The sequence below is a fragment of the Lotus japonicus genome, chromosome 1 (assembly GCF_012489685.1).
Source record: "Lotus japonicus ecotype B-129 chromosome 1, LjGifu_v1.2".
Taxonomy (NCBI): domain Eukaryota; kingdom Viridiplantae; phylum Streptophyta; class Magnoliopsida; order Fabales; family Fabaceae; genus Lotus; species Lotus japonicus.
The window spans coordinates 123,546,387-123,574,144 of NC_080041.1; the positions used below are offsets into that span (position 1 = coordinate 123,546,387).

General features: G+C 35.9%; 3 protein-coding genes across 5 annotated transcripts; 2 read left to right on the forward strand and 1 right to left on the reverse strand.

The window, feature by feature from the left end:
* The first annotated feature begins 7,990 nt into the window (after positions 1-7,990).
* On the forward strand, positions 7,991-10,645 carry LOC130730151 (xylan glycosyltransferase MUCI21). Its single transcript, XM_057582078.1, has 3 exons — positions 7,991-8,416; positions 8,517-8,600; positions 9,075-10,645. The coding sequence occupies exons 1-3, from the start codon at positions 8,230-8,232 to the stop codon at positions 10,367-10,369; spliced, it is 1,566 nt and encodes a 521-aa protein (XP_057438061.1). The 5' UTR covers positions 7,991-8,229; the 3' UTR covers positions 10,370-10,645.
* Positions 10,646-14,105: 3,460 nt separating this feature from the next.
* Positions 14,106-22,380, reverse strand: LOC130730152 (kinesin-like protein KIN-14L). Of its 3 annotated transcripts, none has more exons than XM_057582080.1 (19): positions 22,288-22,380; positions 22,061-22,185; positions 21,683-21,840; positions 21,138-21,284; positions 20,541-20,787; positions 19,806-19,906; positions 19,643-19,711; positions 19,122-19,211; positions 18,747-18,821; positions 18,132-18,213; positions 17,748-17,843; positions 17,470-17,643; positions 17,265-17,371; positions 16,721-17,061; positions 16,384-16,634; positions 16,058-16,221; positions 15,270-15,925; positions 14,881-15,056; positions 14,106-14,514 (listed from the first exon to the last, which is right to left on the reverse strand). In XM_057582080.1, the coding sequence occupies exons 2-19, from the start codon at positions 22,131-22,133 to the stop codon at positions 14,450-14,452; spliced, it is 3,072 nt and encodes a 1,023-aa protein (XP_057438063.1). In that variant the 5' UTR covers positions 22,134-22,185; positions 22,288-22,380; the 3' UTR covers positions 14,106-14,449. The 3 variants fall into 3 exon arrangements, with proteins under 3 accessions (XP_057438063.1, XP_057438062.1, XP_057438064.1); XM_057582079.1 differs by having other exon boundaries at positions 19,806-19,909; XM_057582081.1 differs by lacking the exon at positions 19,122-19,211 and having other exon boundaries at positions 19,806-19,909.
* Positions 22,381-24,700: 2,320 nt separating this feature from the next.
* Positions 24,701-27,660, forward strand: LOC130730155 (short integuments 2, mitochondrial). Its single transcript, XM_057582083.1, has 6 exons — positions 24,701-25,089; positions 25,185-25,404; positions 25,500-25,573; positions 26,426-26,522; positions 26,819-27,036; positions 27,235-27,660. The coding sequence occupies exons 1-6, from the start codon at positions 24,814-24,816 to the stop codon at positions 27,484-27,486; spliced, it is 1,137 nt and encodes a 378-aa protein (XP_057438066.1). The 5' UTR covers positions 24,701-24,813; the 3' UTR covers positions 27,487-27,660.
* Positions 27,661-27,758: the final 98 nt, after the last annotated feature.

The following is a 27,758-nucleotide window of genomic DNA, read 5'->3' on the forward strand; positions in this document are numbered from 1 at the left end:
ACGATAATGAGTTTTTTTTACCTAATTAAGGGTTCCTTTTTCTCTTCTTTTCATCAGACAATTATACTACTCCCTCCGTCCCTAATTATAAGCTAAAGTTGTAAAAATCACACTTATTAAGAAAGCCTTAATTGATGCATTGGTTTTCAAAAAAAATGTACAACTTTCTATGTTTACCCCTATTTATGATAACACTTTTTCATCATTGTACTACTAATGGTGGTGCTCCACTACCAATAAATGCAAGGGTGAATATGGAAAGAAATATTAACTTTTGCAAGGTTAACTTATATTTAGTGACACATAAAAAGTCTCAATGTTAGCTTATAATTAAGGACGGAGGAGTAGTAATTTGTAGTAAATTTTTAAATTTAAAATAGTGTTCATTCCTAAAAGTTTAAGGGTATGTTTTTAAATTAAAAAGCCTTTGTTTATGCAACAATGCAAGGGAAGGATGGTATTGTTGTTACCTGTTGCCACCAAATTCCAACACAGCTCGAGCCTCCATACCTTAATTAACGCGTATTTATGCGGTTCCCCTAATCTAGGCCCAAAAAGCATGGTAGTCAGTATCGTGCGTATCGCACGATACGTATCCCGATACGATACGAAAATCAACCAAACGATACGTATCTCATGTACGTATCTTTTTGTGTTCGTATCGTGACCTGTATCGCACATATCGCATGAGTATCGCACGATACGTATCCCGATACGATACAAAAACAGTTTTTCAAATGCCGTTTCATCTGACTCTCCTAGAAATTAGGGAGTGGGAATTTAATTTCATTAAAAATTAGTAAATTTCCCTAAAAAGTGATGTTTTCTTTGATTCTTTCACCCTTTCACGTTCAACTTCAGCAGCACTTTCATGTTTCACGTTCAACTTCAGCATCCCTTTAATGGCTTGGAATTAGGGAGTGGGCATTTAATTTCATCTCTTTGATGTTTAGTACTTTAGTTTGGCTTATGGCTTGGAATTAGGTTGAACTTGAACTTTGTGAGACTATTTTTCTATTTATGACTTGGATCTTTGATTATTTCGAACTATATTTAGATGATATATTAGTATATTATTTAATTTATGACTTAATTTTTTTTGTGTCCGTATCTTACAATACACGTTACGATACGATACGCGACACGGAATTAGGGTCTAGCGATACACGATACGTATCTCGATTTGACTACCTTGCCAAAAAGCACACGTGATTTTGTTATATTTTCATTGTTTTTCACTTTTCTTTCAAAAGTGCTTTTTACTTTCTTCATCTTTGTTCAGAACTTCAAAGACATTTTGTTTAAAAAATGTCATAGTTCTTTTAATTAACCTATCACTTTTATAAACATCTTCTTACCTTATAGTCTGTTTAGAAGAACATTAAATGAAAATTTTATTGACATTTGTAATTCTTGTAAAATAGTCAGTCACTCATATAAAAATATACACTCTCCGGTCACTATTATAAGTAAAAGTTAGCTATTTAGATTCATTCAATAAATGATGTATGTGGTCATTAAAATGGTCACATACATCATTTATTGAATGAATCTAAAAAGCTAATTTTTGCTTATAATAGTGACCGAATGGTGTATCTCATATAATAATCACTTGTTTTTCAAATGGCATAATTTTGATCTTCCACATATGTCTTTCAAATTTTTACTAAATTTTAGCAGTAGTGGGAAGTTTTAAGACAACTATAATGAACAAAAGAGGCATCTCACTTATCTTTACATTTTTTAGTGTTGATCGCAATATCCAATAACAAATCCCAACACATGCACCCTCTTCAATCTCGATGTTATATCAGATCAGACATTTCTTTTGCCTTGAAATCATTCATCTTGCATGCGCCGTGCCATCGGGCCATGATAAGTTAAGAAGAAAACCGTGGTCTTCATCTTAAAATAAGCTCAATTAGTCTCGCTCGATCCATGACTTTTTCAAAGAAGTTTTTCTTTAATATATAGTAGTAGCATATCATTTTTGTATTGTGTTCTTTTTTCAAAAAAATTGTTTAGAGACATTGTTTTTTAAGGGTAGACTAAATTTAATAATTTATCATCCATAAAAGACAATCTCATTCAAAGTCAGAAACATTAATACTGACTTTTCAAACATAATTTTTTTCATGTACAGAATTCGAACTCAAAACTTCACCGTATATATGTTTAAATTAAGCATTTCTTGTGCATCCTCTTTCCCTATTTTCTTATTTCATTTACTAATTTAATTGTCACCAGTCACCACTCCAATCCTTGGTCTGGCAGTTTTGTAATCAATTGTTTCGATTTTAGATTTTTTTGGGGTCGAAAATTTTTTAGATTAGTTTTGAGTAGTTATCTTGAACAGACCTTCCCAGTTTTTCCTTAATCTAATGATCGATCTCTTAGTTGGCTTGATGTTGCTATCAGCCTACCAGTCTTTCTGGTAGCAGCCCTAATTCTCCAAAGTCTAACTTTCCTCGTACATTATTTTATCGTCTTTTCTTAATTTTTTTTTTATCTTGACCAAGGTATCCTCACAACCGACAGCCGTAAGACTAATCTCTCGCCCCACAGTCAGCGCACTAAGCGGTAGGGGGCCGGCCAAGGAGTTTTTTCTATTCGCAAGAGTTGGGATTCGAACCCCCAACCACTTGCTTAAAGGATGAAGTGCTGAACCACTACACCAACCCACTTGGTTGTCTTTTCTTAATTTGTTTCTTATGTTAGATTATATTCTTCTTAGCAATTTTAATATTTCCTTATTATGGTTCTTTTTAATTTCATTGTTTAGTGTTGTAATATTTCAGCTTGTTTTAGGGTGTGTACTTGTTGAGATTGACTCATTATCTTATCAGTTACTTGTATTTGATTTAAGGGGATTGTGATATGGGTGTAGAGGGATTATATCTTATCATATGGGTTTAGATAAGACTCTATCTTATCTTATGGGTTTAGATAAGATTACATCTTATCGTCTAAGATTATCTTATCTTGTAAACTATAATTAGTAGTGTCCTATAAATAGATAAGGTCCCTAATCCTAAAAGTGTGCTAGTGTGCACCAGGTGTGTGCGGAGTGCGCCGCAATTGGGCGGTGTGCAAGTGCGCCGCAATTCAGCGGTGTGCGAGGGTACACAGCAATTGGGCAGTTAAGAGAAACTGCTATTGCAGATGTGTGAGACAATTAGGCAGTTGAGAGAAATTGCTATTGTAAACACAATTGATTATTGAGAATCAATAAAGGGAGCTATAGCTACTTTATAGCCGCAGAGGTAGGCATAATTGGCCGAACTGCGTGAACTAAGATTCTGTGTGGTTTATTCGTGTTTTCTCGCTCTATCGTACTGTCTGAATCAAGTTGTGCCTTTGATGTCACAAGGTTTGTCATCACCCAAATACACAAGTCCAAAATTGCACGTCTGAAACGAACTGAACCACTCCCGGTGTAGAGTCATGTGATAAGAACACCCAGAATCAAGAATCCAAGTCTCTGTGCCCTTTGCAGTCGATACTGAAAGCAAATCTGCTTCACTGCCGGAATCATCAGTCTGAACGACATTTGCAGAATTAGGGCACTCATTCTTCCAATGGCCCACCTGCTTGCAGTTAAAACACTCTGTGCTCTTCCTCTGCTTTGATTTGCTACGCTTCTTCCTTTCGGCGTTCTTCTCAGCAGACTTACCTTTCTTCCTTCCGCGATCTTGACCTCCTTTAGCAAACAATCCATCACCTGAACTTCCTTCCCCTACATTGTTGGATCTCTCCGAGTGAGACTGCAATGTAGTAACGATGGATTCAAGGCTGATAGAGTCCTTCCCATAAATAAGAGTAGTCACCAAGTGATCATAGGAATGCGGTAACGAACACAACAAGATAACTGCTTGCGCCTCATCGGTGATCTCCACCCCCAGCTTGGCACAATCAGCAATTATGCCACTGAATTGGTTGAGATGGTTCTCCAAATTGGCTCCCTCCTGCATCTTCAGACTGTACAGCTTTTGCTGAGCAAACAATCATCATGGTCTTGGACTGATATTTGGCCTCCAATTTAGTCCAAACCTCCTGCGGAGTTTTTAGATCCTGGATGTGGACCACGATCTCGTCTGTAACACACAAACGGATCACTCCCGCAACCTTTGCCTTCATCTCCTTTCAATCGATCTCTTCCATTCCCTTCGGTATCTCATCGCGGAACGCCTTCTGCAATCCCCGTGCCGCCAACAAATCCTCGACGCGAAGTTTCCACAATCCGTAGTTGCCCTTCCTGTTGAATTTGTCAACCTCGAATTTGGATAGCTCCCTTTATTGATTCTCAATAATCAATTGTGTTTACAATAGCAACTTCTCTCAACTGCCTAATTGTCTCACACATCTGCAATAGCAGTTTCTCTCAACTGTCCAATTGCTGTGCACCCTCGCACATCGCTGAATTGCGGCGCACTTGCACACCGCCCAATTGCGGCGCACTCTGCACACACCTGGTGCACACTAGCACACTTTTAGGGTTAGGGACCTTATATATTTTTAGGACACTACTAATTATAGTTTACAAGATAAGATAATCTTAACCGATAAGATGTAATCTTATCTAAATCCATAAGATAAGATAGAGTCTTATCTAAACCCATATGATAAGATAGAATCCCTCTACACCCATATCACAATCTTCTTAAATCAAATACAAGTAACTGATAAGATAATGAGTCAATCTCAACAATCTCCACCTTGGCGAATTCTCGAACCCTCGTGAAGATCAATTGCTCAGCTATTGAATCTTGATTTCCGGGATTGTGTTCCCCATTAAATCAAATCCTAATAAACTGAATATTTGGCCTCAAAATAAAATCTGTGGCCCCAAGATTTTACTAATGAGCCAATTCCCAACAAACAATTAGGCAGTTGAGAGAAATTGCTATTGTAAACACAATTGATTATTGAGAATCAATAAAGGGAGTTATAGCTACTCTATAGCCGTAGAGGTAGGCATAATTGGCCGAACTGCGTGAATAAAGATTCTGTGTGGTTTATTCGTGCTTTCTTGCTCTATCGTACTGTCTGAATTAAGTTGTGCCTTTCTTTCCTCAACAGTACTTGAGATATATTTATCATTTTTATTATTATATTTTTAGTAGGATACAACTTATCTTATATATATTAAGTTCGATTGATTCTGTCTTCTGTGTATTCATTTTATCAAGTTTTTCAATCATATAATGACACATATATGTATAGTTTTTTAAATTTCATCAAAAAATTATTCTTAATAAATATCATTTATTTTTATATATGAAATTCACTTGTAAAAAGAAGTTGATATATATATATATATTTTTCCTTTTAAGTAATAATTGATAGAGCGAAGGGAATGGCTCATATCTTTTGGAGTGCACACAATTCTTTTTCGGTGCATGGATATATCATCTATGTAAGGCTAAGAGGGCGTTTTTTTTTTTTTTTTAAACAAAGAGGGCGTTAATAAAACAAATACTATATTGTCCTAGCTATTACCTAGCCTTTCTCTCTTATCCATGTTTCGTCATGCTATTAATATTTTATAGATTCACATCAATTTCAATTCGCAACAATTCGTTAATTATTGATCCAAACGTTTCCATCAATTTATGTTGATTTTTTATAACACTTACTACCTCAGAATAATATGTTTTTCAGAAATAACCAATTAACCATAACATTTTCAAACAAAAACATCAGATTCAAGGATATTAAAATATTTTGGTTGAAAAACAGGGCTAACAAATCCCAAAACACATATATATATATATATATATATATATATATATATATATATATATATATATATATATTATACACACACACTATGCTAAAGCAAATAACCCAAAAATTCCATACAAGTAAAAATAAGATTAAATCTAAATAGGACATGATTTTATTGATGTGGGTTATAAAATATATAAATTATGAACTAAACATATGACAATTGTGAAAATATATATCATACACATTTTATTTCCCGTGATATATGCATTATATTTTACTCCTATTAAGAAAACGACATGACAAGACATCAATATATAACTTTGCGTGTAAAATAAAGTTAATAGTATCTAATAGGTTGAAGATAATTAGGGAGGGCACAGAATCCGAACCCGTGGGTCCGTCCGAACCCAAACCCGATTTTACGGGTAAAACCCGATATGATTGGGTTTAGGTTTGAGTTTGGTATTGGTGAAACCCGCACCCGAACCCAAACATTATAGATAAAATTGTAAAACTACTCTTACATATCACGTTAACAACTTAATTTGTTAACAATTTGATCAAATTTGAACATTAAGGTATCATATTTTTTAACGAAAAAGATATAAAATATTTTTTCACAATAAAATAATACAAGTTGCATTTTGTTTTGCAAAAAAATTAATACATTAATTTATGTTATAACGTGAATTTGAGGGCTACAACGGGTTTAGGTAAACCGAAACACGATGGGTTTGAGTTTGAGTTTATATGAGAGTTTGGGTTTGAGTTTGGGATAGGCAAAACCCGAGCTCAATCCCGACCCGTTGTCATCCCTAAAGATAATACGGGCATTTGATCATTAATCTTCACACAATGTGAAGATTTAAAAATCAATATTTTAATTTTAATTTATTCTAGAATTTTGTGACCTCTGGTTTATAATATTTGAATTTGTTATGAGTCTCTCATGCTTAAGCTATGCATGTAAAGCAATTTATTTCTTAAGAAGGATCCAATAATGTTTCTTTCAAAAAAAAAATGTTTAATGAATTGTCGAATTAGGTTGACGATGTGTTATTGGCTGTAAATGAATATTTGAATATTTAAATGATTAATGGAATTTAATCAAATATATATGCTGATGTGGATTTCCTGCACACGCGCACTCCCCAAAGGCGTGTAAAATAACATGCATGGTTTAGTCATTAGTGCACTCCACACGCCAAAGGCAGATAATTTTTTTGTTCTGCAAGGAAGGAATAGAGTGTTTTTCCCACACAAGAAGAATCGAATTTTGCCCCCCAAAAATACATCATATTATTTTTACAAGCTACAATAATTATATTTTAGCATGTATCTTTTGGTATATTTTAGAGTTTACGTATTAGTTCAACACTTCGTTCTTTAATAAAGTGGTTTGAAGTTCAAATTTTTAATCATTGTGAATGAAAAAACTAATTGACTACATTTTATACTGTTAAGTACGTTGACTGTGAGGTGAGAAGTAACTATCATTTATTTACATTACATGTTGTTCACTATTTTCATAGAACACCGTGGACTTTTTTGTTGTTCATTATTTTGTGATATAATAATTTATGTTTTATCAATTATTTCTAATGTAAATAATAGTTCAAGTGATAAGAGTTTGAGACATATGAGTTGGGGAGAGGAAGGTCTAATGATCAATTCTTGTAGATGCAAATTATCTTTCCGATATAAAAAAAAACTAAAAAACAATTTCTCTATCTACATAAACATAAATCAATTTCTACTTTAAAAAATAATTAATTAATTTTTTTTATTTAATTCCAAAAACACATTTTTTTAAGCAGACTCAATCTTTTTAGAATCATAAACGCCGTTCATGTTCGCTTTTTAATCGAACCCAACAATGTATTTTAAACTCATTTCATATTTATAAACATGTATCATTTGAACTAATCACTCAAAAAATCTTGTGGTGTATTTTGTATATAATTTATTTACACATACTTCTTCATATCATTTACATTAATAATAAAATAAGAATATATAATAATTATGTTAAATCAATCCCTGTAATTAAGCTAGGTAAATTACAGGGATTGATTTAACATAATTATGGAGAATAAACATATTCCTATTCTATCAATTATAGATGGAGGACGCGTAATAGGGTAGAGAGCCAACCAGTTAACAGTAGGCAAGTTCCTCTTTTAACACGCGCCTCAGTTACGCCTAACGTTGTTGACTGTGCTACACAGCACACAACATCCAAAACCGAGTTCCCTCATCAAATCAAATACCTCAACTTCAAATCATATCATACCCTTCTCCTTCTTTTGACGCCTTCAATATTCTCTTCTCTCTTTCTTTTTCTCTTCCACTAACAAGCAAGGAACTCTCTATAACCATCTCAAACCAAACCACTTTCTTCCACTACCTCACACCCCCCATCATCTTGGGTTGCAACCATTGTGTACTTTAAATTTAATTGCAAAAATAATAATAATCTGAACTTTACACTAGAACAAAATGGTTCACTACCACCGCTACCATCAACTCAGAAAGTTTGCTGCTATTGATGAAGAGTCACAGCACCATGTGTTGGATTGTTCAAGCTACAAGAGAACAAGGCCAAAGCTGTTGTCATTCTTGCTCCTCATCACCTTTCTCTCATGCTGCTATGTCTTGGCACCTTCTTTCACTTTTTCTCTCTTGTGTAAGCATCTAATAACATTATATTATGTTTCTTTCCTCTGTTTTCCCCCTGTTTCTCCCCTGTTTCTATGTGTGTTGATCCTTTCTTTCTTATTTTTCAGTTTCAGACTCTCCTGGTGCTCAAAGTTATGGGAACTCAGATGGGGTTGATGTAAATGCTTCTGCCTGCTCTTCAGTTCCCACTGGTAAGTTACCATTTTTCAACTTTCCTTTCAACTAGTTGTTCTTGTTTTTGCCTGCCTGTGTAGTGTGATTTTCCACAAAATCATTTTCAGATGTTCATCAGCTTAATGATTGGGAAGGGTTTGATCCCAAGGATTTTCCTTGCTTAATTTGATAGCCAGCTTATGCGAGTGTTTGGAACAGATTATTTAAGCTTATTGTGTAGGATAAGTGCTTATGAAAGTGTTTGAGTGAGTTTCTCAAATTAGCTTACAAATAAGTGCTTATGTGATGAACGCTTATGAATAAGCTGCTTACCCAAACACACCCCTGGTTAAACTAGTGCCTGGTGAAGTAGTGGAATTTATGTATTAGAGTTCCTGTGACTGGCCTAGTTGAACTGAGAAATTTAGTAAAAAAAAATTATTTTACCATATTATGTTCTTCATATTATGTTTCCTCTTCTCCAAATAATCTTTTCTTACTTGTTAATGCAGGAACTATATGCTGTGATAGGAGTGGTTATCGTTCTGATGTCTGTGTGATGAAAGGTGATGTGAGAACACACTCTGCTTCATCTTCAATCTTCCTCTACAATGTTTCAAGGACTATTGAAGGTAGAGAAGGTGAAGAGGATGAGGTACTCCAACATGAAAAGATAAGGCCCTATACTCGAAAGTGGGAGACGAGTGTCATGGACACCATTGATGAACTAAGCCTCATCTCAAAGAAAGTGAAGTTGGGTAGTGCTCATACTTGTGATGTTCAGCATGATGTTCCAGCAGTGTTCTTCTCCAATGGGGGCTACACCGGCAATGTTTACCATGAATTCAATGATGGAATCATTCCATTGTACATCACCTCGCAGCGTTTCAACAAGAAGGTTGTGTTTGTGATTCTTGAGTATCACGATTGGTGGATGATGAAGTATGGTGACATCCTTTCTCGTCTATCAGATTTTCCAGCAATTGATTTCAGAGGAGATAACAGGACTCACTGCTTCCCGGAAGCCGTTGTTGGCCTCAAAATCCACGACGAGCTAACTGTGGATTCAAAATTGATGGAGGGTAACAAGAGCATTGTTGATTTCAGAAACCTTATGGACAAAGCGTATTGGCCTCGGATTAAGGGTCTCATTCAGGATGAGGAGAGGGAAGCACAAGGTAAATTGAGAGAACAAATATCTTCATCTCCATTATCTGAAACCCCTCTAATTAAGCAAGAAGTGCAAGAAAATCCAAAGAAGAAGCCTAAATTGGTTATTGTCTCTAGAAGTGGATCAAGGGCTATAACTAATGAGAATTTGCTGGTGAAGATGGCTGAGGAAATTGGTTTTTTTGTGGAGGTTTTAAAACCTGCTAAAACAACAGAATTGGCAAAGATTTATAGGGTGCTCAATGGAAGTGATGTGATGATTGGGGTTCATGGAGCTGCTATGACACATTTCATGTTCTTGAAATCTGGTTCTGTGTTCATTCAAGTGGTTCCTCTTGGCACCAATTGGGCTGCAGAAACTTACTATGGTGAGCCTGCAAGGAAGCTTGGTTTGAAGTACATTGGCTATGAGATTCATCCTAGAGAGAGCTCTTTGTATGAGAAATATGATAAAAATGACCCTATTCTAAGAGACCCTGCAAGCATTAACGAGAAGGGGTGGGAATACACTAAGAAGATCTACCTTGACAGCCAAAATGTTAAGTTAGACCTCAGAAGATTCAGAAAAAGGTTGCTTAGATCTTATGAGTACACTGTCTCCAAATCAAATCTGAGGCTTCAACACCAACCACAGTGAATTGAAGTTCAATGGTTTCATTTACTTCTCCACGTTTATTCTTTAATTTAATGTGAAAAGATTTATAGTTTTTTGAGTTTTCAACATTCTTGTGCATATCAAGAAAACCTGAAAAGTTCTTGTGCTATATGTTGTGTACAGCAGGCATTTAGCAATAAATATATACTGAGATGTGTAAGTAGTACAAGTAGCAATTTGGCTTAAATGCATTTGTTGCCCCTGATGTATCGTCAATGTGCAAAAGATAACCCGACTCTTTTTTTGTCGACGTTTGTACCCTCAATGTTTTGAGAAAGTATAGGGAATGCCCCTCCGTCAGATCGACGTTAAAAAACTAACGGAGAGGCTGACGTGGATTTTCTTTTTTTATTTTTCTTTTATTTCCTCAGATGCCACGTCATTAAATGAAAATAAAAACCTTGAAAATTGGTTGGAGAGGTTCGAACCCAGGACCTTGTAATGGCAAAACACACACATTACCAATTGAGCTACATGGACAATTGATATATTTGACAACATAATTTTATTTATTTCATATATCTTCTTCATCTTCTTTCTTCTTCCCTTACCAATCAAGCTGTGCGAAACTGCTCCTGCATGCTCTGGCTTGTTCCTCTCATAAGCATCACCAATTGTTTGATCTTTATCTAAATAATACTTTGTTGTTTTGTTCTCATCGCTTTAAAACTTGTTTATAAATAACACTCAAGTAAAATTAACCCCTTCATCTCATCTCATATTTTGAAAATTCAGCATCTGCATTGAACTCAGGGGAAAGAATCAAAATCAAAGCTTCAGATCGAATGAACCAGAGCTTCATCCACACAAATCCAAGCCCAGAAATTTCATTCTACATAAACCAGAGCTTCAGATCGAATGAAAAGGAGGGATTTTTTTATGGGTTTTGCATCAATAGGGGATTTAGAGAAGCAGGACGTGATTGAAACTTGAACACCTTCCCCAATCAGCCAGGGTCCCAACAACACCTGAAATTCAAAAAAAAAAGAAGGAGATCGGAAGACCGAGAATGAGATGGGGAAGAAAAATGTAGAGAACGGAGGTGGTCGGAGTCGCGGGGGAGACGAATCTGGGTTGTTGTTGGCGGCGACGGTGTCGCTGGGTGGTGATTCGTTGGGCTGCGACAGTGGGTTGTTGTTGTTGAGAAGAAGGGGTTCCAGAGCTTTAGAGCCTCTGTTGTTGATGGTCTCTGTGGGAAAAAATTAACTCAGGTCGAAGAAGAGGAAGAACGAAGGAGAAGAGGAAGAACAAAAGGATGGGAGGAGAAGAAGAAGAACTAAGACAAAGAGGAAGAAGATTCTGGGTTGGGCCGTTGGGGTTAGGGATTGGTAAGGGAAGAAGATGAATGATGAGGAAGAAGATGAAGAAGATATATGAAATAAATAAAATTCTGTTGTCAAATATATCAATTGTCCATGTAGCTCAATTGGTAATGTGTGTGTTTTACCACTACAAGGTCCTGGGTTCGAACCTCTCCAACCAATTTTCAAGGTTTTTATTTTCATTTAATGACGTGGCATCTGAGGAAATAAAAGAAAAATAAAAAAAGAAAATCCACGTCAGCCCCTCCGTTAGTTTTTTAACGTCGATCTGACGGAGGGGCATTCCCTATACTTTCTCAAAACATTGAGGGTACAAACGTCGACAAAAAAAGAGTCGGGTTATCTTTTGCACATTGACGATACATCAGGGGCAACAAATGCATTTAAGCCTAGCAATTTTTTATAGCCTCCTTTTAATGTGAAGAAAGAGTTTGTGTAACATTGTTTTCTTCAAATTCAACTGTCCAATGTTGGATGGTTTCAAATCCTATTGAGAGGTCAAGAGTTGATCATGAGATTTGGCTAACTACTGCTATTGTATAAATTGGAATGAGCTTCTTTCATTTTTATTCTAATAAATTCAACCAATTATTGGGGGGCTATATCCATTTATAATTTTTTTAATGAACTTGAGATACATACAACAAGTTTGAGTTCACAATGAAATGTTGTAAAATCACTTCTACTTAGTGCATGTTTGTATATACAGTGAAAAACCATGATGAAGGCAAGATCACTGTAGACCGACAGCTCCAAAAGCTAAGAAGTTGCTTCTATTTATAGTGATTTTAACTCACCATGATTTTTCACTGCATAAACATGCACTTAGAAACTGCAAGTTTTGAGTAAATGTGATTATTATAAATTGTGAAACCAATTTACTATTAAACAATCATCTTCATTCTAAAGGAACATGTGTATGCTACTAGAGTAATCTCTTTTCCTTATTAAATTATTTCCATTTTCTAAACTAAAAAGTAAAGGGCATTTGGGAATCTGAATAAAGGCACATCATCCCAGCAGTGCAAAGCTGCCAATGCCATGAAATGAAAAGTCTCTATTTGTGTTCTGGACTCGCACTCCTCTTTTAACATAAGCAACAAGCCACGATGATATGTCACCAAGACACCAACTATTCAAGACATGGACGGACTTGAAGCAAAATTCCAAAACTCTCTCACAATTTATCCAACAAGTAAAATTGAAGATGCTTCATTATTGAAACAACAATATTCCTGGAACTCAAAAGCGCATAACACTTCTGTCATTGACAACGTTATCTTCGAGAATAGTGTTCTTGTTGTGTGTTGTGCATGTGATGATGCTTCATTATTGAAACTCAGTATGGCAATTCCAGTATGGACATGTGATATGTTAGGCACTTTCAAAAGGGACCACTAACGGTTATGAAACTATGAAGGGGGATGGTTCGCTACATGTGTTGTCGCCACACTTTACATTGCCATACATATCCTAACTCTGTCATGTCATTTTCTTATCCATAGGTACTTTAAAACAAAACAAAATCTGAACATTATTATTATGTGAATGTTTAAAAGTAAACCAAAACACCCACAACTGTCACTACAATTAGTATGGTAGATACTACTATATAGTTGGAAGCATTTACTCAAGGTTCAATTCCTAAACGGTGTGCATGGAAACATATTTGTTAGGAAAGACATATTAATTTAATGTGATCTCAGAATCTTGAGAGAATTAGTTTCATGATTGCCGATTGTAGGTATATTTTATAATACCAAAAAAGTGAACCAAACGAATTTATATTCTCATTTTCTCAAAACATAAACCAAACAGTTAAACCTAGAGATAGCTTTTACTACAAAACTTTCTTGGCCCTATTGGTTAAGTTGATGCAATAGGTTTTACCTAAAAGTATCTTAAGCATGATTGTAGTACTTTTTTATAGAAAAAAAAATTGTACAAATTTTCATGATTGTGTAAAGTTTATCAATACAAGTAGTCCACATATTAATTTTATTCAGACTTTCACTGTTCATAAGGGAAAATGACTTGAACATCGTATGAATTGATCAAATGGGATTATCTGTTTTGGGTAAAGGTCACATGGACTTGCCCAACATCACATAAAGTAGTTCAATTTTGAGACACATCAACATTTTTTAGGCACATCTACATTCTTGACAAAATAAAAGTTTCATGTGTATTCATGTGCATAGAGACCATTGATGTATATGTTGTTCCAGTAAACAAATCCTGCACGATGTTAAAAGGATAAAAGGAATTTCATTTCTTTTATTGTTTGTGATCTCACTTTCATAGATACCAATAAAACTATAAAAGTTTCATGTGTATTCATGTGCATTGAGACCATTGATGTATATGTTGTTCCAGTAAACAAATCCTGCAAGATATTAAAAGGATAAAGGGAATTTTCATTTTTTTTATTGTTTGTGATCTCAATTTCATAGTTACAAGAATCCCCCATTGAAAAAAAGGATCATAGCCTCCTTGAATATCTACACCTACTTTCCATCTTTGCAGGATGTTAATCCAACACCCCCTAAAAAAACATGTTTCTTGATATTGAAACAAAAACTCCCACTAGATTGGAGCTGGTGTCCTTCCTATACTAGAGTCAAAGCCACATGTTTCTTGATATTGAAACAAAAACTCCCACTAGATTGGAGCTGGTGTCCTTCCTATACTAGAGTCAAAGCCTTTGTTGGCGAGCTTCGAGTCAAAGCACCACACTGATTTATAGCCACCGTTTTGCATTCTTGGTGTCTGGAGGAGGCGTTCTAGCAATTCTGTCCTGGTCATCTACACACATGACACAAAACAATGGACTTAGTATAATGAGGAAAAACATAGGCACAAAACAATGGACTTAGTATAATGAGGAATAACATAGACACAAAACAATGGACTTAGCATAAGGAGTAACATGATTGACATCTCGATCTTTCGGAGTATTTTTCAGTACTCCTGTATTACATACATACTCCACCATCTCATAACATTTGACTTTTATGGTAAGTTATTTCCAATTTTAAATTTTTTCTAAGACTAGAAAAAATAACGATAAATGTCAGATCGTAAGAGGGATCTACTGAGTCTTTATAGTACTATTCGAGAGACGGAGTACTTGAATTTTGCTCCTATCTTACATATCACTGAGAAACTTACATGCTACTGGTACTGGCTTCCCACCAAGTGAAGATCGCCTTGAGTTTGGTCCTGGAATCCCTGTTAGAGATTGCCTTCTTATTTTCTTCTCACTAGCTGGTAGTGGTGATTTTATGGGATTTGCATGAAAAGTGCCCTTGATGGGTGCCTTCACTTCAACCATAATTTGTTGGTTCCTGCAAAATTTTCACATTAGAAGATTTGAGTGGTAAAAGTGTCACCATCAAAGAGAATGTTGAAACACTAACAACTTACTTAGACAGTTTATATTTCCTCAGAACGAATTCAAGCTACTCACAGAAGATTCACCCCATAATTTATTTTAACTATAAATCAATTATAGAAGGATTTCCAAACATGTTATAAGCTTAAAAGTTAAAAACACAAACCTCTTGTCTGGGCCATTGATCAGTTTCCCAATTGTTCTTAGGGACCTTCTTATTTGGGATCCTTTTCCATTTGTGCTACCGTTCACCTTTGTTGGCTGTGAATCAGTGCAACATCCAAGTTCACTTGGTACAGCTCTATGTGCATTGTTTTCATCTAGCACTGGTACTTCAGGTGTCTGAGGTAGTTTAAGAGGATGAATTTGGACCCCACTATCTAGTTTTATCAACCTTTTCTGATAGGTAATGCTTGTAGGACTCCGAGGAGCTTTGACATTACCATTGCTTAATTGGCCATTTAGCTTTGTCACCACTTCTGGATCTTGCTGCGGATGATATTTGTGCTGAGACACTGGCTCATACTGCAGAGTTTTCCTTACATCAGCGGATTCTACCTTTGGTTGTAGAATCTTGGTAGTTCTTGAACCTTCCAAGCTTAATCTTCTTGAACGAGGTATGTAGGAAGGTGATTTGGCTCCACTTTTATCCTCAGGTTTTACAGTCTTTATGGCGGTACTGCCGTTCTCAATGCTGAGTCTGCGAGGGCGCAGTGGCGTTTTCTCAGACCCCAACATTGGCCTCTCTAATGGAGTGTTAACTCTACTCAGCAGTGCTTTAGAATTTTCCTTATTTGCCAATGCAATCTTAAGGCTCTCAACCTGTGTAATCCATGTGAAAAAAGAGGAAAACCAGTTTAATTTAACTTCTATGAGTAGTCGTTTAAGTCCACATGACCTATTGAGAAATGTCAAGCAACATAATGATAAGTGAGAATGTCGAATTCTTCTTACCTGTTCTTTGAGTTGCATAACCTCACTGGTTTCTTTGTTCAAACGTGCAGCCCCTAGTTCCACAGTGGAAACACGCTGAGCAAACTTTAGAGTACTCATTGTTTCACCAAAAGAATCGGCTTCCGGACTCACGTGAGCAAACATCAACGTTTTAGCATGTCCACCTAATGAAGAAGTTTCCGAGAGAAAACACTCATTAGCATACTTCCATATGATAAAAAATCAGGATTGAGTCTCTAAAGCTTTTCTGTGAAATTATCTCACTGTGCACAAAGTGAAAATTGAATTCTATAAATGAGAATGAAATGGTAGGACACTGTGTCTACCTAAGGAGTCCTGCAAAAGAAGGGTGAGTTTGCTGTTCCTGTAAGGAATGTGAGAGTTCTTCTGAGCCAAGGCTGTGATCACATCTCCCAAACAAGAAAGAGACTTGTTAATGAACTGTGCTTCCTTTAGTCTTTCTCCTGTAACTTCAGACTTGTCTACTCTTTCACTTCCAGCAAGGTCTACCAGGTGCAGACAGCTCCGAATGGAGCTCCCGGATGTATCTTTACCATGAACATGCACAGTAAGCACACTGAGACAAGTTGAACAGCCATATCAGTGCCTAAACGAAACTATTTAATATTTTGGTTTTCTGAAATAGAGAAAGCGAAAAATCACCTGTGCGAGCGACTACTCCTGTTGTTGAGGGCAGTAGAACTGACAGCACGGTTAACCTCACCGAGTCTCATGAGGGTGATGACATCATTTGTAGACTTCACCGGACGCAAAGTTGCATCAGGAAGGCTCATCCCATCATCATTGCAGCTGCGGATCTCTAATTTGTTGTCGGTTTTGTCCTCCCCAAGTAGGTCTCTTACTTGTTCATTGTAAATCTCAACCATTTGAACAAAAATGTCATATGCTATAATGTCCTTCCTTTCATTAGACATTTGAAACAGATCATTAAGAGCCAGATAATTGATTCCCATATCCTTATATGTTCCACCGGAAGGACCACTCTGCCGTAAGAGAAAAATATCATAAAAACAATTGTTGTTGGTTCTTGCATTTGCCAATGGAAGGAGCAAACAATACTCATAATACTATATTTCCTATCTGGAATAAATTTTTAACCAATGTTTTTTGTCTTTGAAATAATTTTAAATTTTAAATAAAACAGATCTATATGTAACTGACAGCAGAATGATATCAAGTATCTTACCATGGTGTAAGTCTTCCCAGATCCAGTTTGACCATAAGCAAAAATGCACACATTAAATCCATCCATCACGGATCGAATCAATGGTTGAGTGTCCTTAAAGACCTCACCTGAGTACAAAATCGTAAATTTGAACAAAGTGTCAAAGAAAGAAAGAGAGGAGAAAAAGGTAGTCAGATAGATTAGTGCACAATATGTGGAACTCTACCTTGGCCAGCAGTTGGACCAAAAACCCGATTAAACTGAAAAAGTTTCCTTCCATCTTTTAATGTTTTTGATGGATCTAGAATAAATAGAGAACCATCTTCCCCAATGAAATCAATAATATTCTTGGTTTCAGCTCGGGATGCCGGTCTGATTCTGCAATAAACTCGAATATTACCTGAGTTGTAAATTTGAAAAAGTCAACAAAATTCAGTTAGAGGTCAATAATACACAAAAAATGGCTCTAAATATAACCATCATAGAAAGTGAAAGTAAATAAACCTTTCAAATCTTGGACCAAGTTGTATAGCTTCCTATTTTCTTCTACTACTTTGTGATATCCAAGAGCTTTGGTTGACATCTCCTGTACTTGACTTCCTGAAGACATGAATGAAGCAACATAATTTAGGGAGGTTATAAGCCATTATTAAAGGTACAAAAAAAATCATTAGTTCCAAAAAAATGAAAACAACTATGATTATTTTTTGTAAATGTTGATGTAAAAAATTACTAGCAAAGTTAATGGCTAACAGAATTTAGGGAGGTTATAAGCCATTATTATAGGTACAAAAAAATCATTAGTTCCAAAAAAATGAAAACAACTATGATTATTTTTTGTCAATGATAATGTAAAAAATTACTAGTGAAGTTAATGGCTACCCATACCAATATCATAAAAAAATCTCTGAACCTGAAGCTGCATCTCCTCAAACTCATTCTTAATTTTCAACTTCAAAGCCTTCAGATCCTGAATAAACACATAATTTTACAAGCATTATATCTCAATGATGAAATAGATCCTGTTGCAGCCTGCACATGCTTTAGATAGATGTTATATTTCATTCATGTTTTACTGGGGGAAGACAATGTTGGAAATAACCAATTTCTGCGTCCTTGCATCAAGAAGACAATTCAATCCACATTTCTTTGGTCATTATGCAACTGAGTTTATTCAATCAAGCATATGCATTGTGCTTATGAATAACTCCAGAAAAGTAAATTATGTGTCAACAGAAGCAACATATATCCAATAGAATGTAGTTTAAGGTTACCCTATTTTGTTATAATACCATTAGGTCCAGATTCAGACAGGACTAGACCTAACCACAAAAAAACCTGACAAGCAAAATAAGTATAGCTTACTAAAGTAGATTATATTTAGCCTCAGAGTTTCATCTTCAAATAGATTGGCTTCTTTAGTGCTGTTTTTAACGCTTGTATTTTTCGTCCTCAACTGTACATAGATCTAACTAAAAAAATTAATTGTGTTTAATTGCCTACCATAAGTTCTTTTTCCTGCATGTCTAAGAGATGCTTCTGATTGCATGTGCACTTCCCGGGGCAAGCTCTGGCACACTGTTTGAGATGCACATTGTCCAAATTAGTATCCAAAATTTGAGATAACATAACAATATTAATGATCTATATGTAAAAAACAAACAGTTTGCATTTTAAAGTGAAAAGGTTTATAACTGAAAGCCCTTTGCAATTTCCAGAGTAGGGAAATATTAGAGAAAGCACATGAACATGTGAAACTATAATATTTTAATTCCTTTTCCCAAGCCCAAAAAAATCATGTTCTAAAAAAATTCTATTTAAACATCATTTAGTAAATATTATTGTATTAATTAACATTAAAGACAAGCCAGAAGGTACCTTGGAACTTTCAGGTGCACACAAAGTATCTGATTCTGGGGGTATGGACATGGATTGAGGTGATACGCCATTCCTTTCCGTTATCAAGTTCTTTAGCAGCAATTGCATTTGTTTAAGGAAATAATTCTTTTTGTTAAATTTCATCACAAGAGCTTTGACAAGATTGACAATAATACACGACATCATCCTTTTCAAAGTATTTAAATTGTTTTGTCATGATAGAAGAAGCAAGCAATTCAGAGACATAAATGAAATAAGGCATTAGATTGGAATGATAAACATGGACTGTAGATAAAAGGATTGTTTCCCTAAACATGCCGATAAAAATTTAGCAGCTACAGTGGTAAATTTATTCTGACCACAAAAATTGTTATGACTATCATCAAGGGTATTCTTCAGCAACAAATTAAAAACCAAGGATGATTGTTTTCAATCGTTTCTCTTGACCTTACACAACTAGAAGCAATAAAAATTAGCACACAAAAGGAATAAAAGATTGTGTTTGGTCACCACAAACTAACCTCAGGGAACTTTGAAGTTGGCTGTTCCCCACAACTGATCATGATCTGATTTAATAGCTTTAGTGGATCCTGCAGTTCGGGCGACAAAACACTCAGCTGCCAACTTTTCGGTTTGTCAATTTTAGTTAAACTAATTCCATACATAATTAAAACTCATCATTACCAGGTCTTCATTACGAAGAGAAGCAATCATGTTTCCACCAATGTTTTCTTTGGCCTCAAGCATACGGTCAACAAGTAGCTTGACAAGTGATTCCACAATTTCTGCTGCATCCAATAAAGGTAATAGCAAGAATAAAATTATCAAATTGCAATTCAAATTCATATAATTATTAACCAAAAAAAAATTCATATACTTATTGACTGATCAAATATTATGAAAACAAAAATATATTCTTTTTGTCTCAAAGTAAAGTATGTTAATTCCAAAACAAGAAAAAAATGATTTCGGCCTTTCCTTCATTGAGTTTAAGCTAGAAAAAACTTCAAACTCATAATTTATTTCTTTTCTCAATAGTTTTTATCATTGAAGTGGAAAGTTACAATTTTGGTAAATTGCTACTTGCCTTATACTAACAAGGAGCAGTGTTGATAATGCGGACCGTAGAAAATAGCGGCTAGTAAAAAATCCGCTATTTAAAGCCCTCAGCGGAAAATAGCGGCAAATAGCAGAATAGCGGTGAGCCCTCAGAGCACTACGCAATAGCGCCGCTATAACCGCTATTTGACAACATGACAAGGAGTCTATTAAGATCCAAATGATACCAAAATAATTTTTCTTAAAAGTGCAAAATTCCAACTGGCAAACTGTGGTAATTAGTTTAATTTGATTCAGACAGCCATCAGCTCACAGATGCAAATCAGATACTAATATATGGGAAAGACTGAGTGATCAAACCTTCTCGTTTTGGAAGATTACTCTCAACAGGAGTTTTTTCTGTTGTGGCAGACAAATCCAAGCGCCTACATGCATCGGAGGCGACTGCAGCTGTGGCCTTTGAATGCATTCTGCTGGCTGAGTGCATAAGTAAAGGAGATCTTAAGTGTTTGTTGCATCCATTCTGATTCTGCTTCAACTCTTGATACAATTTAAGCGATAGAATGCAATCGACAACTTTCCCTGCCGATCCCATCTCCACACTCTCCTGAAAATAAATAACCAATACACTTGCTCAAGCATACAATCTAAAACAACGTTGTTCACGGCAGATTGCGGACCGTGGCGAAGAGCCAAAAACTCGCCAGATTTGACAAATAATGATGGCAGGATATCAGCCATGGCAGAGAGCCAAAAACCCGCCATGACGGCGCCATGCCAGATATTTGATAACACTGATCTAAAATCAAAGACTTTCTGTGCATATGCAAGTTTACTCATGTAGCAGCACTACTTTGCTCTTTTATTACCCAATTTGGCGATTTGCACATACATAAAGCAAGCTCAGTGGCATTTGGAGATGCATATGGGAAAATGTGCAAGCTATAAATTACATACCCTTTCGAGATCAGAAGCTTCGAAAGCTGGAAGCTTTAATTCTTCGGCCGCAACAAGGAAGTTGCGAACATTTTCAAAATACTGATAGGCAGGCAAAGGCTGGGAGTCCCAGCCAAATGTTTGTGAAGCTACTGGAATATCAACAACCTTCGAAGATAACATCAAAAAGTGGTATTAGAATTAATGATGAGAAAAGGTAAAAGACAAAAAAGAACAAATAAAAAGAGAAATGCTCAAGATTACGAAACGCATACACCGTGCTGTTAGTTTCAAAACTAATTCTCCTCTTATGACAAACACACAAACATTGATTGATTTAAATCGGCACACGTAGCTAGTTCTTGCTTTAACATTGATTACGAAACTCATACACCGACCTATTCGTAATGAATAGCACAACTCAAATAAATAAATAAAATACCAAATTCAAACATTGAGGGCCTACCATTTATGCACACCTTCTCACTGACTACAATTTATTGATTAATTCATTCCAAGTGTAATCAAATTACAACCATGAACCTGTTAATGAGATTGTACAATACCTTAGGCACTGCTCCTTGATGAATCTTGTTAATGGCTTTGCAAAGAACAAGACCATTTCTCAAGCAAGAAATGAGCTCTCTCTCCGTAGGCTGGTTCGATATGCCGAGAGGACCCACTTGACTTTCTAGCCACTGAGTTGCCTCATACCGTCTCCAAGCTGCACAATTCATTGCAACATTCTCAGAAACAAACCAATAGCACAGGAAAATTGAAATGAAAAAAAAAAAACTGTTCTCGTTCATCATGAATCAGCCATGACCCATTAAGGGTTTACCAATGAGAACACCATAAAGCATACATCTTTGAACACAAAACCACCAGAAACATTGTGATCACAAGAGAACAAAGCAAAATGAAAATGAAAAAAAGAAACTGACCTGCTTCTTCAGCTTTTCTCGAAGCCATGTTGAAATCATGAACCCCATTTCGCAAGCGATCTCCCATGATCATCAATCAACAAGAGGATGCAAAATCAAGAACCCCAAATCGTGGTTGGTGATTCCTGCAAGGTTTTGCATGCAAAGCATAAGAAATGAGAGTGAAAAACACAGAACAAGACAACACCCAAGGTGAAAATTTTCATCAAGAAACTGAGTTTACTCACCAAAGCTGGAGAATTTGAAGAGAGAACACAGGAAAAAAATTGTCTTTTCTATGTGGGTATTCAGCAAAAGAGTGATATCAAACCAGAAACACAGAGAGGTGTGAGAGTGTTTGGTTTTGGCTCGGATAACAGTGTGGGTTTAGGTTCGGATTCCGAAGCTCAGGTACGGAATGGTAACGTTAGTGATTTTGAATTCAAATTGGTAGGCCACGTTTATGGGCTCGGGATGAGAATGAATGTGAACCGTTGATCTTGTATACCTGGGCAATTGATCTAACGGTGGAAATTTTCACTGGTTGGTAAGTTCTTGAAATCAGGTCAAGATTCCTGGTCAAGTGATCCAGCGGTGTAGATTTTTTCACTGATTTGGGAAGATACTTGAAATCAGGTCAAAATATGTGCTGATTTTGTATATGTATGGAATAAAATCTGAGAAAGAACATACTTTTGGGTTATAACTTGGTCAAACTATTAATGGTGGATTATATGTATTATTTAATAGAAGAATTGATTTTAGTTTTTAAATGGGTTTTAATACTAACAAGAGAAGAGAAGAGATGTGTTTCTGGACCAGAGGTGGAGAGTGGAGCTTTCACGGGTGCACCGAAACAGTAATGTTACGACAGATTGGCTTGTGAAATGTGGTTGTGATGACCCAACAACAGAGATTACCCTGGTGGAGTCCTTTCCGCCGGAGTCGGAGGTGCTTCTGTTGAAGGGATATGTTTGGTATTGTCTAGTTGTTGCGTTTCTTGTTCTTTTCCGATGTATAAAAAAAAAGAGTGGTGTTTCTTTCTTTTTATTGGAAAAAAACAAGAGTGGTGTTTTGTACAATACATAAGTATTTCACTATTTATAGCTTTTTTTTGAAACAACTATTAATAAAACATCTTTCCAAAAATAGTTTGCTGAAAAAGCATGTGATAGTAGACTAAATTTATGTGGACTGACAGTGTGAAACTTTTTTTATATAGTCAACTTATGAAATTTTAATAATATAAAAATATTAAATTTTTATTTAATTTAATTACTATTTGACTTGACATAACTTTAAAATTAGTTGACTGTATAAAGATAAGGTTTTAATTCATTGGAAATTGTAAAAAAACTTTACATTATTAGTGCATGCATATTCTCATAAATTAGTTTGATATTTCATTGAATAAACTTTTGCAAAAAAAATACCTTTTCTCATAATAATAGATAATTTTTTTCTATTATATTAATTTATATTCATATATAAGTAAAGAATTATCCAATGATGTTGATCGGCTGATCGCAGTGGTTAAAAGTAATTGTTTAAATCTATAGGTTGAAAGTTCAATTCTTAAGAAACGTGCTATGGTAGGAACCTTTATGGTCTATTTGAATTGATGGTAGGGGTTGGAATAGGTTGAAATGTGATAGAATGTTTTTAAGTTCTATTATTTGGATAGATTAATGTAGGTTAAGATTAGATGGAATGGAGTGAGATAGATACCATCAAATCCCATTAATTGTAGTGAAAAACAAATTTTGGCATAACACATGAGACGCGCTTCACATTCCTCTCTATTGCATCCATGTTAGTGTCACATATAGGAGAAAGAATAATAAGAGTAAGGGTAAGGATAACAATGAAGAAGGTACTACCCTACCCATTCACGTCTCCGTTGAAAATCTTAATGCATGTACTTGTACACTACCCGCTGCGAACCAATGGAGGAGGATGAACTCCATTATGAAACTACTATGGTGCGATGCGACGTGCATTCTATGCGCAACCTCAACGAGCAAGAAGAATGTAAGAAAGAACAACGAATTAACATGTAAGAAGGGAGGAAGAAGGAAGCAAAGCAGATGACAAAGAAGAAGGAGGAAGAAGATAAACCCCATGAAGAAGAAAAAGATTACGGTGAGGAATGATTAATCTTATTAATTTTCCATGTAAAGCCCTTTAATCTGATATGGAAAAGAAAAAAATCCACGTAACATTAGACAATGATGTGTTAAGCCACGTAACTCACTAGTGTCCGCATTCAAGATGTCAACTCATCACTTAACAGTTGATCACTCTAACAACCATAATTAACTTCACATATTTTATTAATGAAGAGTAAAAGTCTAAGAATTTTATTTGGATTGACCATTTTAACCCTTAAAAAACTCATAATTCAATGTGGTGCGGGTATGACTGTCCAAAAAATGATCACTACGGACCGAAATCCAATGCACCCGACAAAACCGTCACCAGAGAAACCGAACCCGAACAACCCGTAGCCATTAATTGGTCGGTAGCGGGTCAGACACTTTGGTATTTTTCATCTGATAAAACCGGCTATTATGACCCAACTCCGACCGAAACGACCAAAACGACCAACGAAGTGATGAACAACCCTAGGTGTGGGTAGCAAGTAGCCAAGTAGCAAACATGTAACACCCTAGAAGAAGCTTTGACAGTTTAGCTAGTGAGCTTGTTAAAGCAGTCAAAAAGGAGAAAACAGAGCAATCCCACTCACACAGGCGCGAAATCGTTGAGAGAAGACAATGACAGCAGGAGGGTTAAAGAGCTTACTGAAGAAAGGCTTAGGAGATATGGCCTTCAACACCGGCGGAGGCGCCATCAACTGGTTCCCCGGCCACATGGCCGCCGCCACCCGCGCCATCCTCAGCCGTCTCAAACTCTCCGACCTCGTCATCGAAGTCCGAGACGCTCGCATCCCCCTTTCCTCCGCCAACGCCAACCTCCAACCCCACCTCTCCTCCAAACGCCGCGTCATCGCCCTCAACAAAAAAGACCTCGCAAACCCTAACATCATGCATGTAACCAACCAACTGAAAACCGTTCCTTCACTTCAATCAATCAATCAATCAACCACTCTCTCTTGAAATTCTCACCATCGTCTTCGATTTTGCAGAAATGGACGAGCTATTTCGATTCGTGCAAGCAAGTTTGCTTTCCGATCAATGCACATAGCAGGAGTTCTGTGATGAAGCTTCTGGAGCTTGTGGAGTTCAAGCTCAAGGAGGTGATTTCGAAGGAGCCTACACTTCTTGTTATGGTGGTTGGTGTTCCTAATGTTGGGAAATCTTGTTTGATTAATAACATTCATCAAATTGCGAAATCGCGGTTTCCCGGTAAGGGTTTTCTTGATTATTGATTGATTTGGATGAGTTAATGGTTTTGATTTTGGTGTTGAATGAAGTTCATGTGGTTTGGTTTGATTTCGTAGTGCAGGGGAAGTCGAATAAGCGAGCTACTGTGGGTCCTCTACCTGGTGTTACTCAAGATATTGCAGGATTCAAGGTTGAGTTTTGAGTTTCGGATGGTTTCGTGCTATTGAGATATATAAATTGAATTGTGGATTGTAAGTTTCATGATCAGTAAAAACAGAACATGTTTTCGCATTACAAACTTGACACACCTAACTATATGTTTGTTGTCTATAGAAGAAAAGATTAAAATGGACCAACATTAGTAGAAAGGATCAAAGGATATAGTTTTAAATTAAGGTCTTACTCTGTTCATGTGACCCGCAATGGGTCCGACACTTCTCTGGGTCCTGCTACTTTGAGGGCTTTATAGGCCCTGGTTGTTCTTTTAAGCTTATTATCTACTACTGTAAAATTTAGAACAGAAGTGTTAATGATTTAGTTTATTACTATAAGATGTTACTAAGCTTGACCATCACAGTGAAAGAAAGATGATAACTACTTGTTGAAACAGACACTAGTTGCGTTCACATCCAAATGCACTACTGCATGTTAAGCTCAAAATCTTGATAGCTGGTTGCTCAAGATTTATAAGCATAGAACTTATAGTTTAGAAGTTGTTTAAAAACAGAAAACTAGCCATTGTATTCTTAGTTTCTCATCAGGTGCAATGATTTCCCCTGTAATTTTGCAAAATTAGGATATGCTTCAGAGATTATATTCTAGCCCATCCCTAATCTTGAAATTTTGTAGTAGTTGATTGAATATTTAAAATATGAATGGAAAATTATTTGAAAAATAGAAAAGGGAAAGGAAATGCTTTCCATCCTTCTCCTTGATTTTGTTTTTAACATTGGCGTGCTATGTGTTTCGAACTTCCTATTATGAGTTAGTCATGCTGCCCATAATTAAAGTTAGAGTCTCTGACTTTGATATATTGTTTCAGATTGCACATAAACCCAGCATATATGTCCTAGATACCCCAGGGGTTTTGGTTCCAAGTATCTCGGACATAGAGACAGGGTTAAAGCTGGCTCTTGCAGGTACTGCATCAATTGAAATTATTTTCCTAATTAATTTTTTATTCAATCATCTCTAGCAGTCTCATTAGATCTTAGTTGTTTTTAACTTTGTCCACACATACTTCATTATGAATTCTTTATTTGCCCATAACAATTTTGGCAACTGAAGATCTCATATTATCATGATCTCCTTGTGTATGGGGCGTGAAATTAACTTGAAAGGGGCATCTGCATCTGTTGAATTTCTTAATCCAACATCATTTGCAACACATGTCCTGGTATATTGCGACATGTAAACTTGTTTCTTGCATTGACAGGGTCTGTGAAAGATTCAGTGGTGGGTGAGGAGCGTATTGCTCAATACTTACTGGCAGTTCTGAATACTCGGGGAACTCCACTGCACTGGAAGCACCTAAATAACAGGAGAATGGATGGGATTGAATATGAAGTTGAGGAAAATCATGAATATAGTCTGAAAAATCTAAAGCGAAAGAGAAAAAACCTTCCTAATAGATCCGACTTGGTATATGTGGAGGTAAAAAGTTGAATTTTTTTATGTAGTTTAAATTATATGCATAATGGAATATGATCTTTAAACCACCAATGCTGGAAATTTTCACACTTTGGTTTACAATGTCCAAATTATATTATACTTCCCAGTATTTCAATGTTTTATTTGGTTTATTTTTTTTCCTGTAATTTTTTACTTTATTTTATTCTTATTTCACCATAGGATATTGTAACGGAAGTTCAGCGTGCACTCTATTCGACTCTAACAGAATTCGATGGCAATGTAGAAGATGAGAACGACTTAGAGTGCCTTATTGACCAGCAGTTTGGTGCCCTGCAGAAGGCACTAAAGATAAACCAGAAGGCTTCAGAAGCACGGTTAATGGTATCAAAGAAGTTTCTTACTCTATTCAGGAATGGTAAACTAGGACCTTTCATTCTTGATGATGTCCCTGATGTCATTCCTGTATCATGAAGATATATTATTGCTTCCCTTTCCCCCCTCTCTTCTAGTGTATTAGATTTCCTACCTTCCCACTTCTATCATTTGTAACCCATATATATATCATTCCAAATTTTGCTGTAGCTTGCAAATAGCGTAGGCAAATAGCGATGAATTTAGTAAGATATTGAATTTCTTTCATGTGGACCTGTGAAATTTGCCAGCATTCCTGTTCCAGTAGTCTCGGGAGACGGGAAGATTAACAACTAACACAGCCCAGAAGTTTTGAAACCTGAGTTCATGAT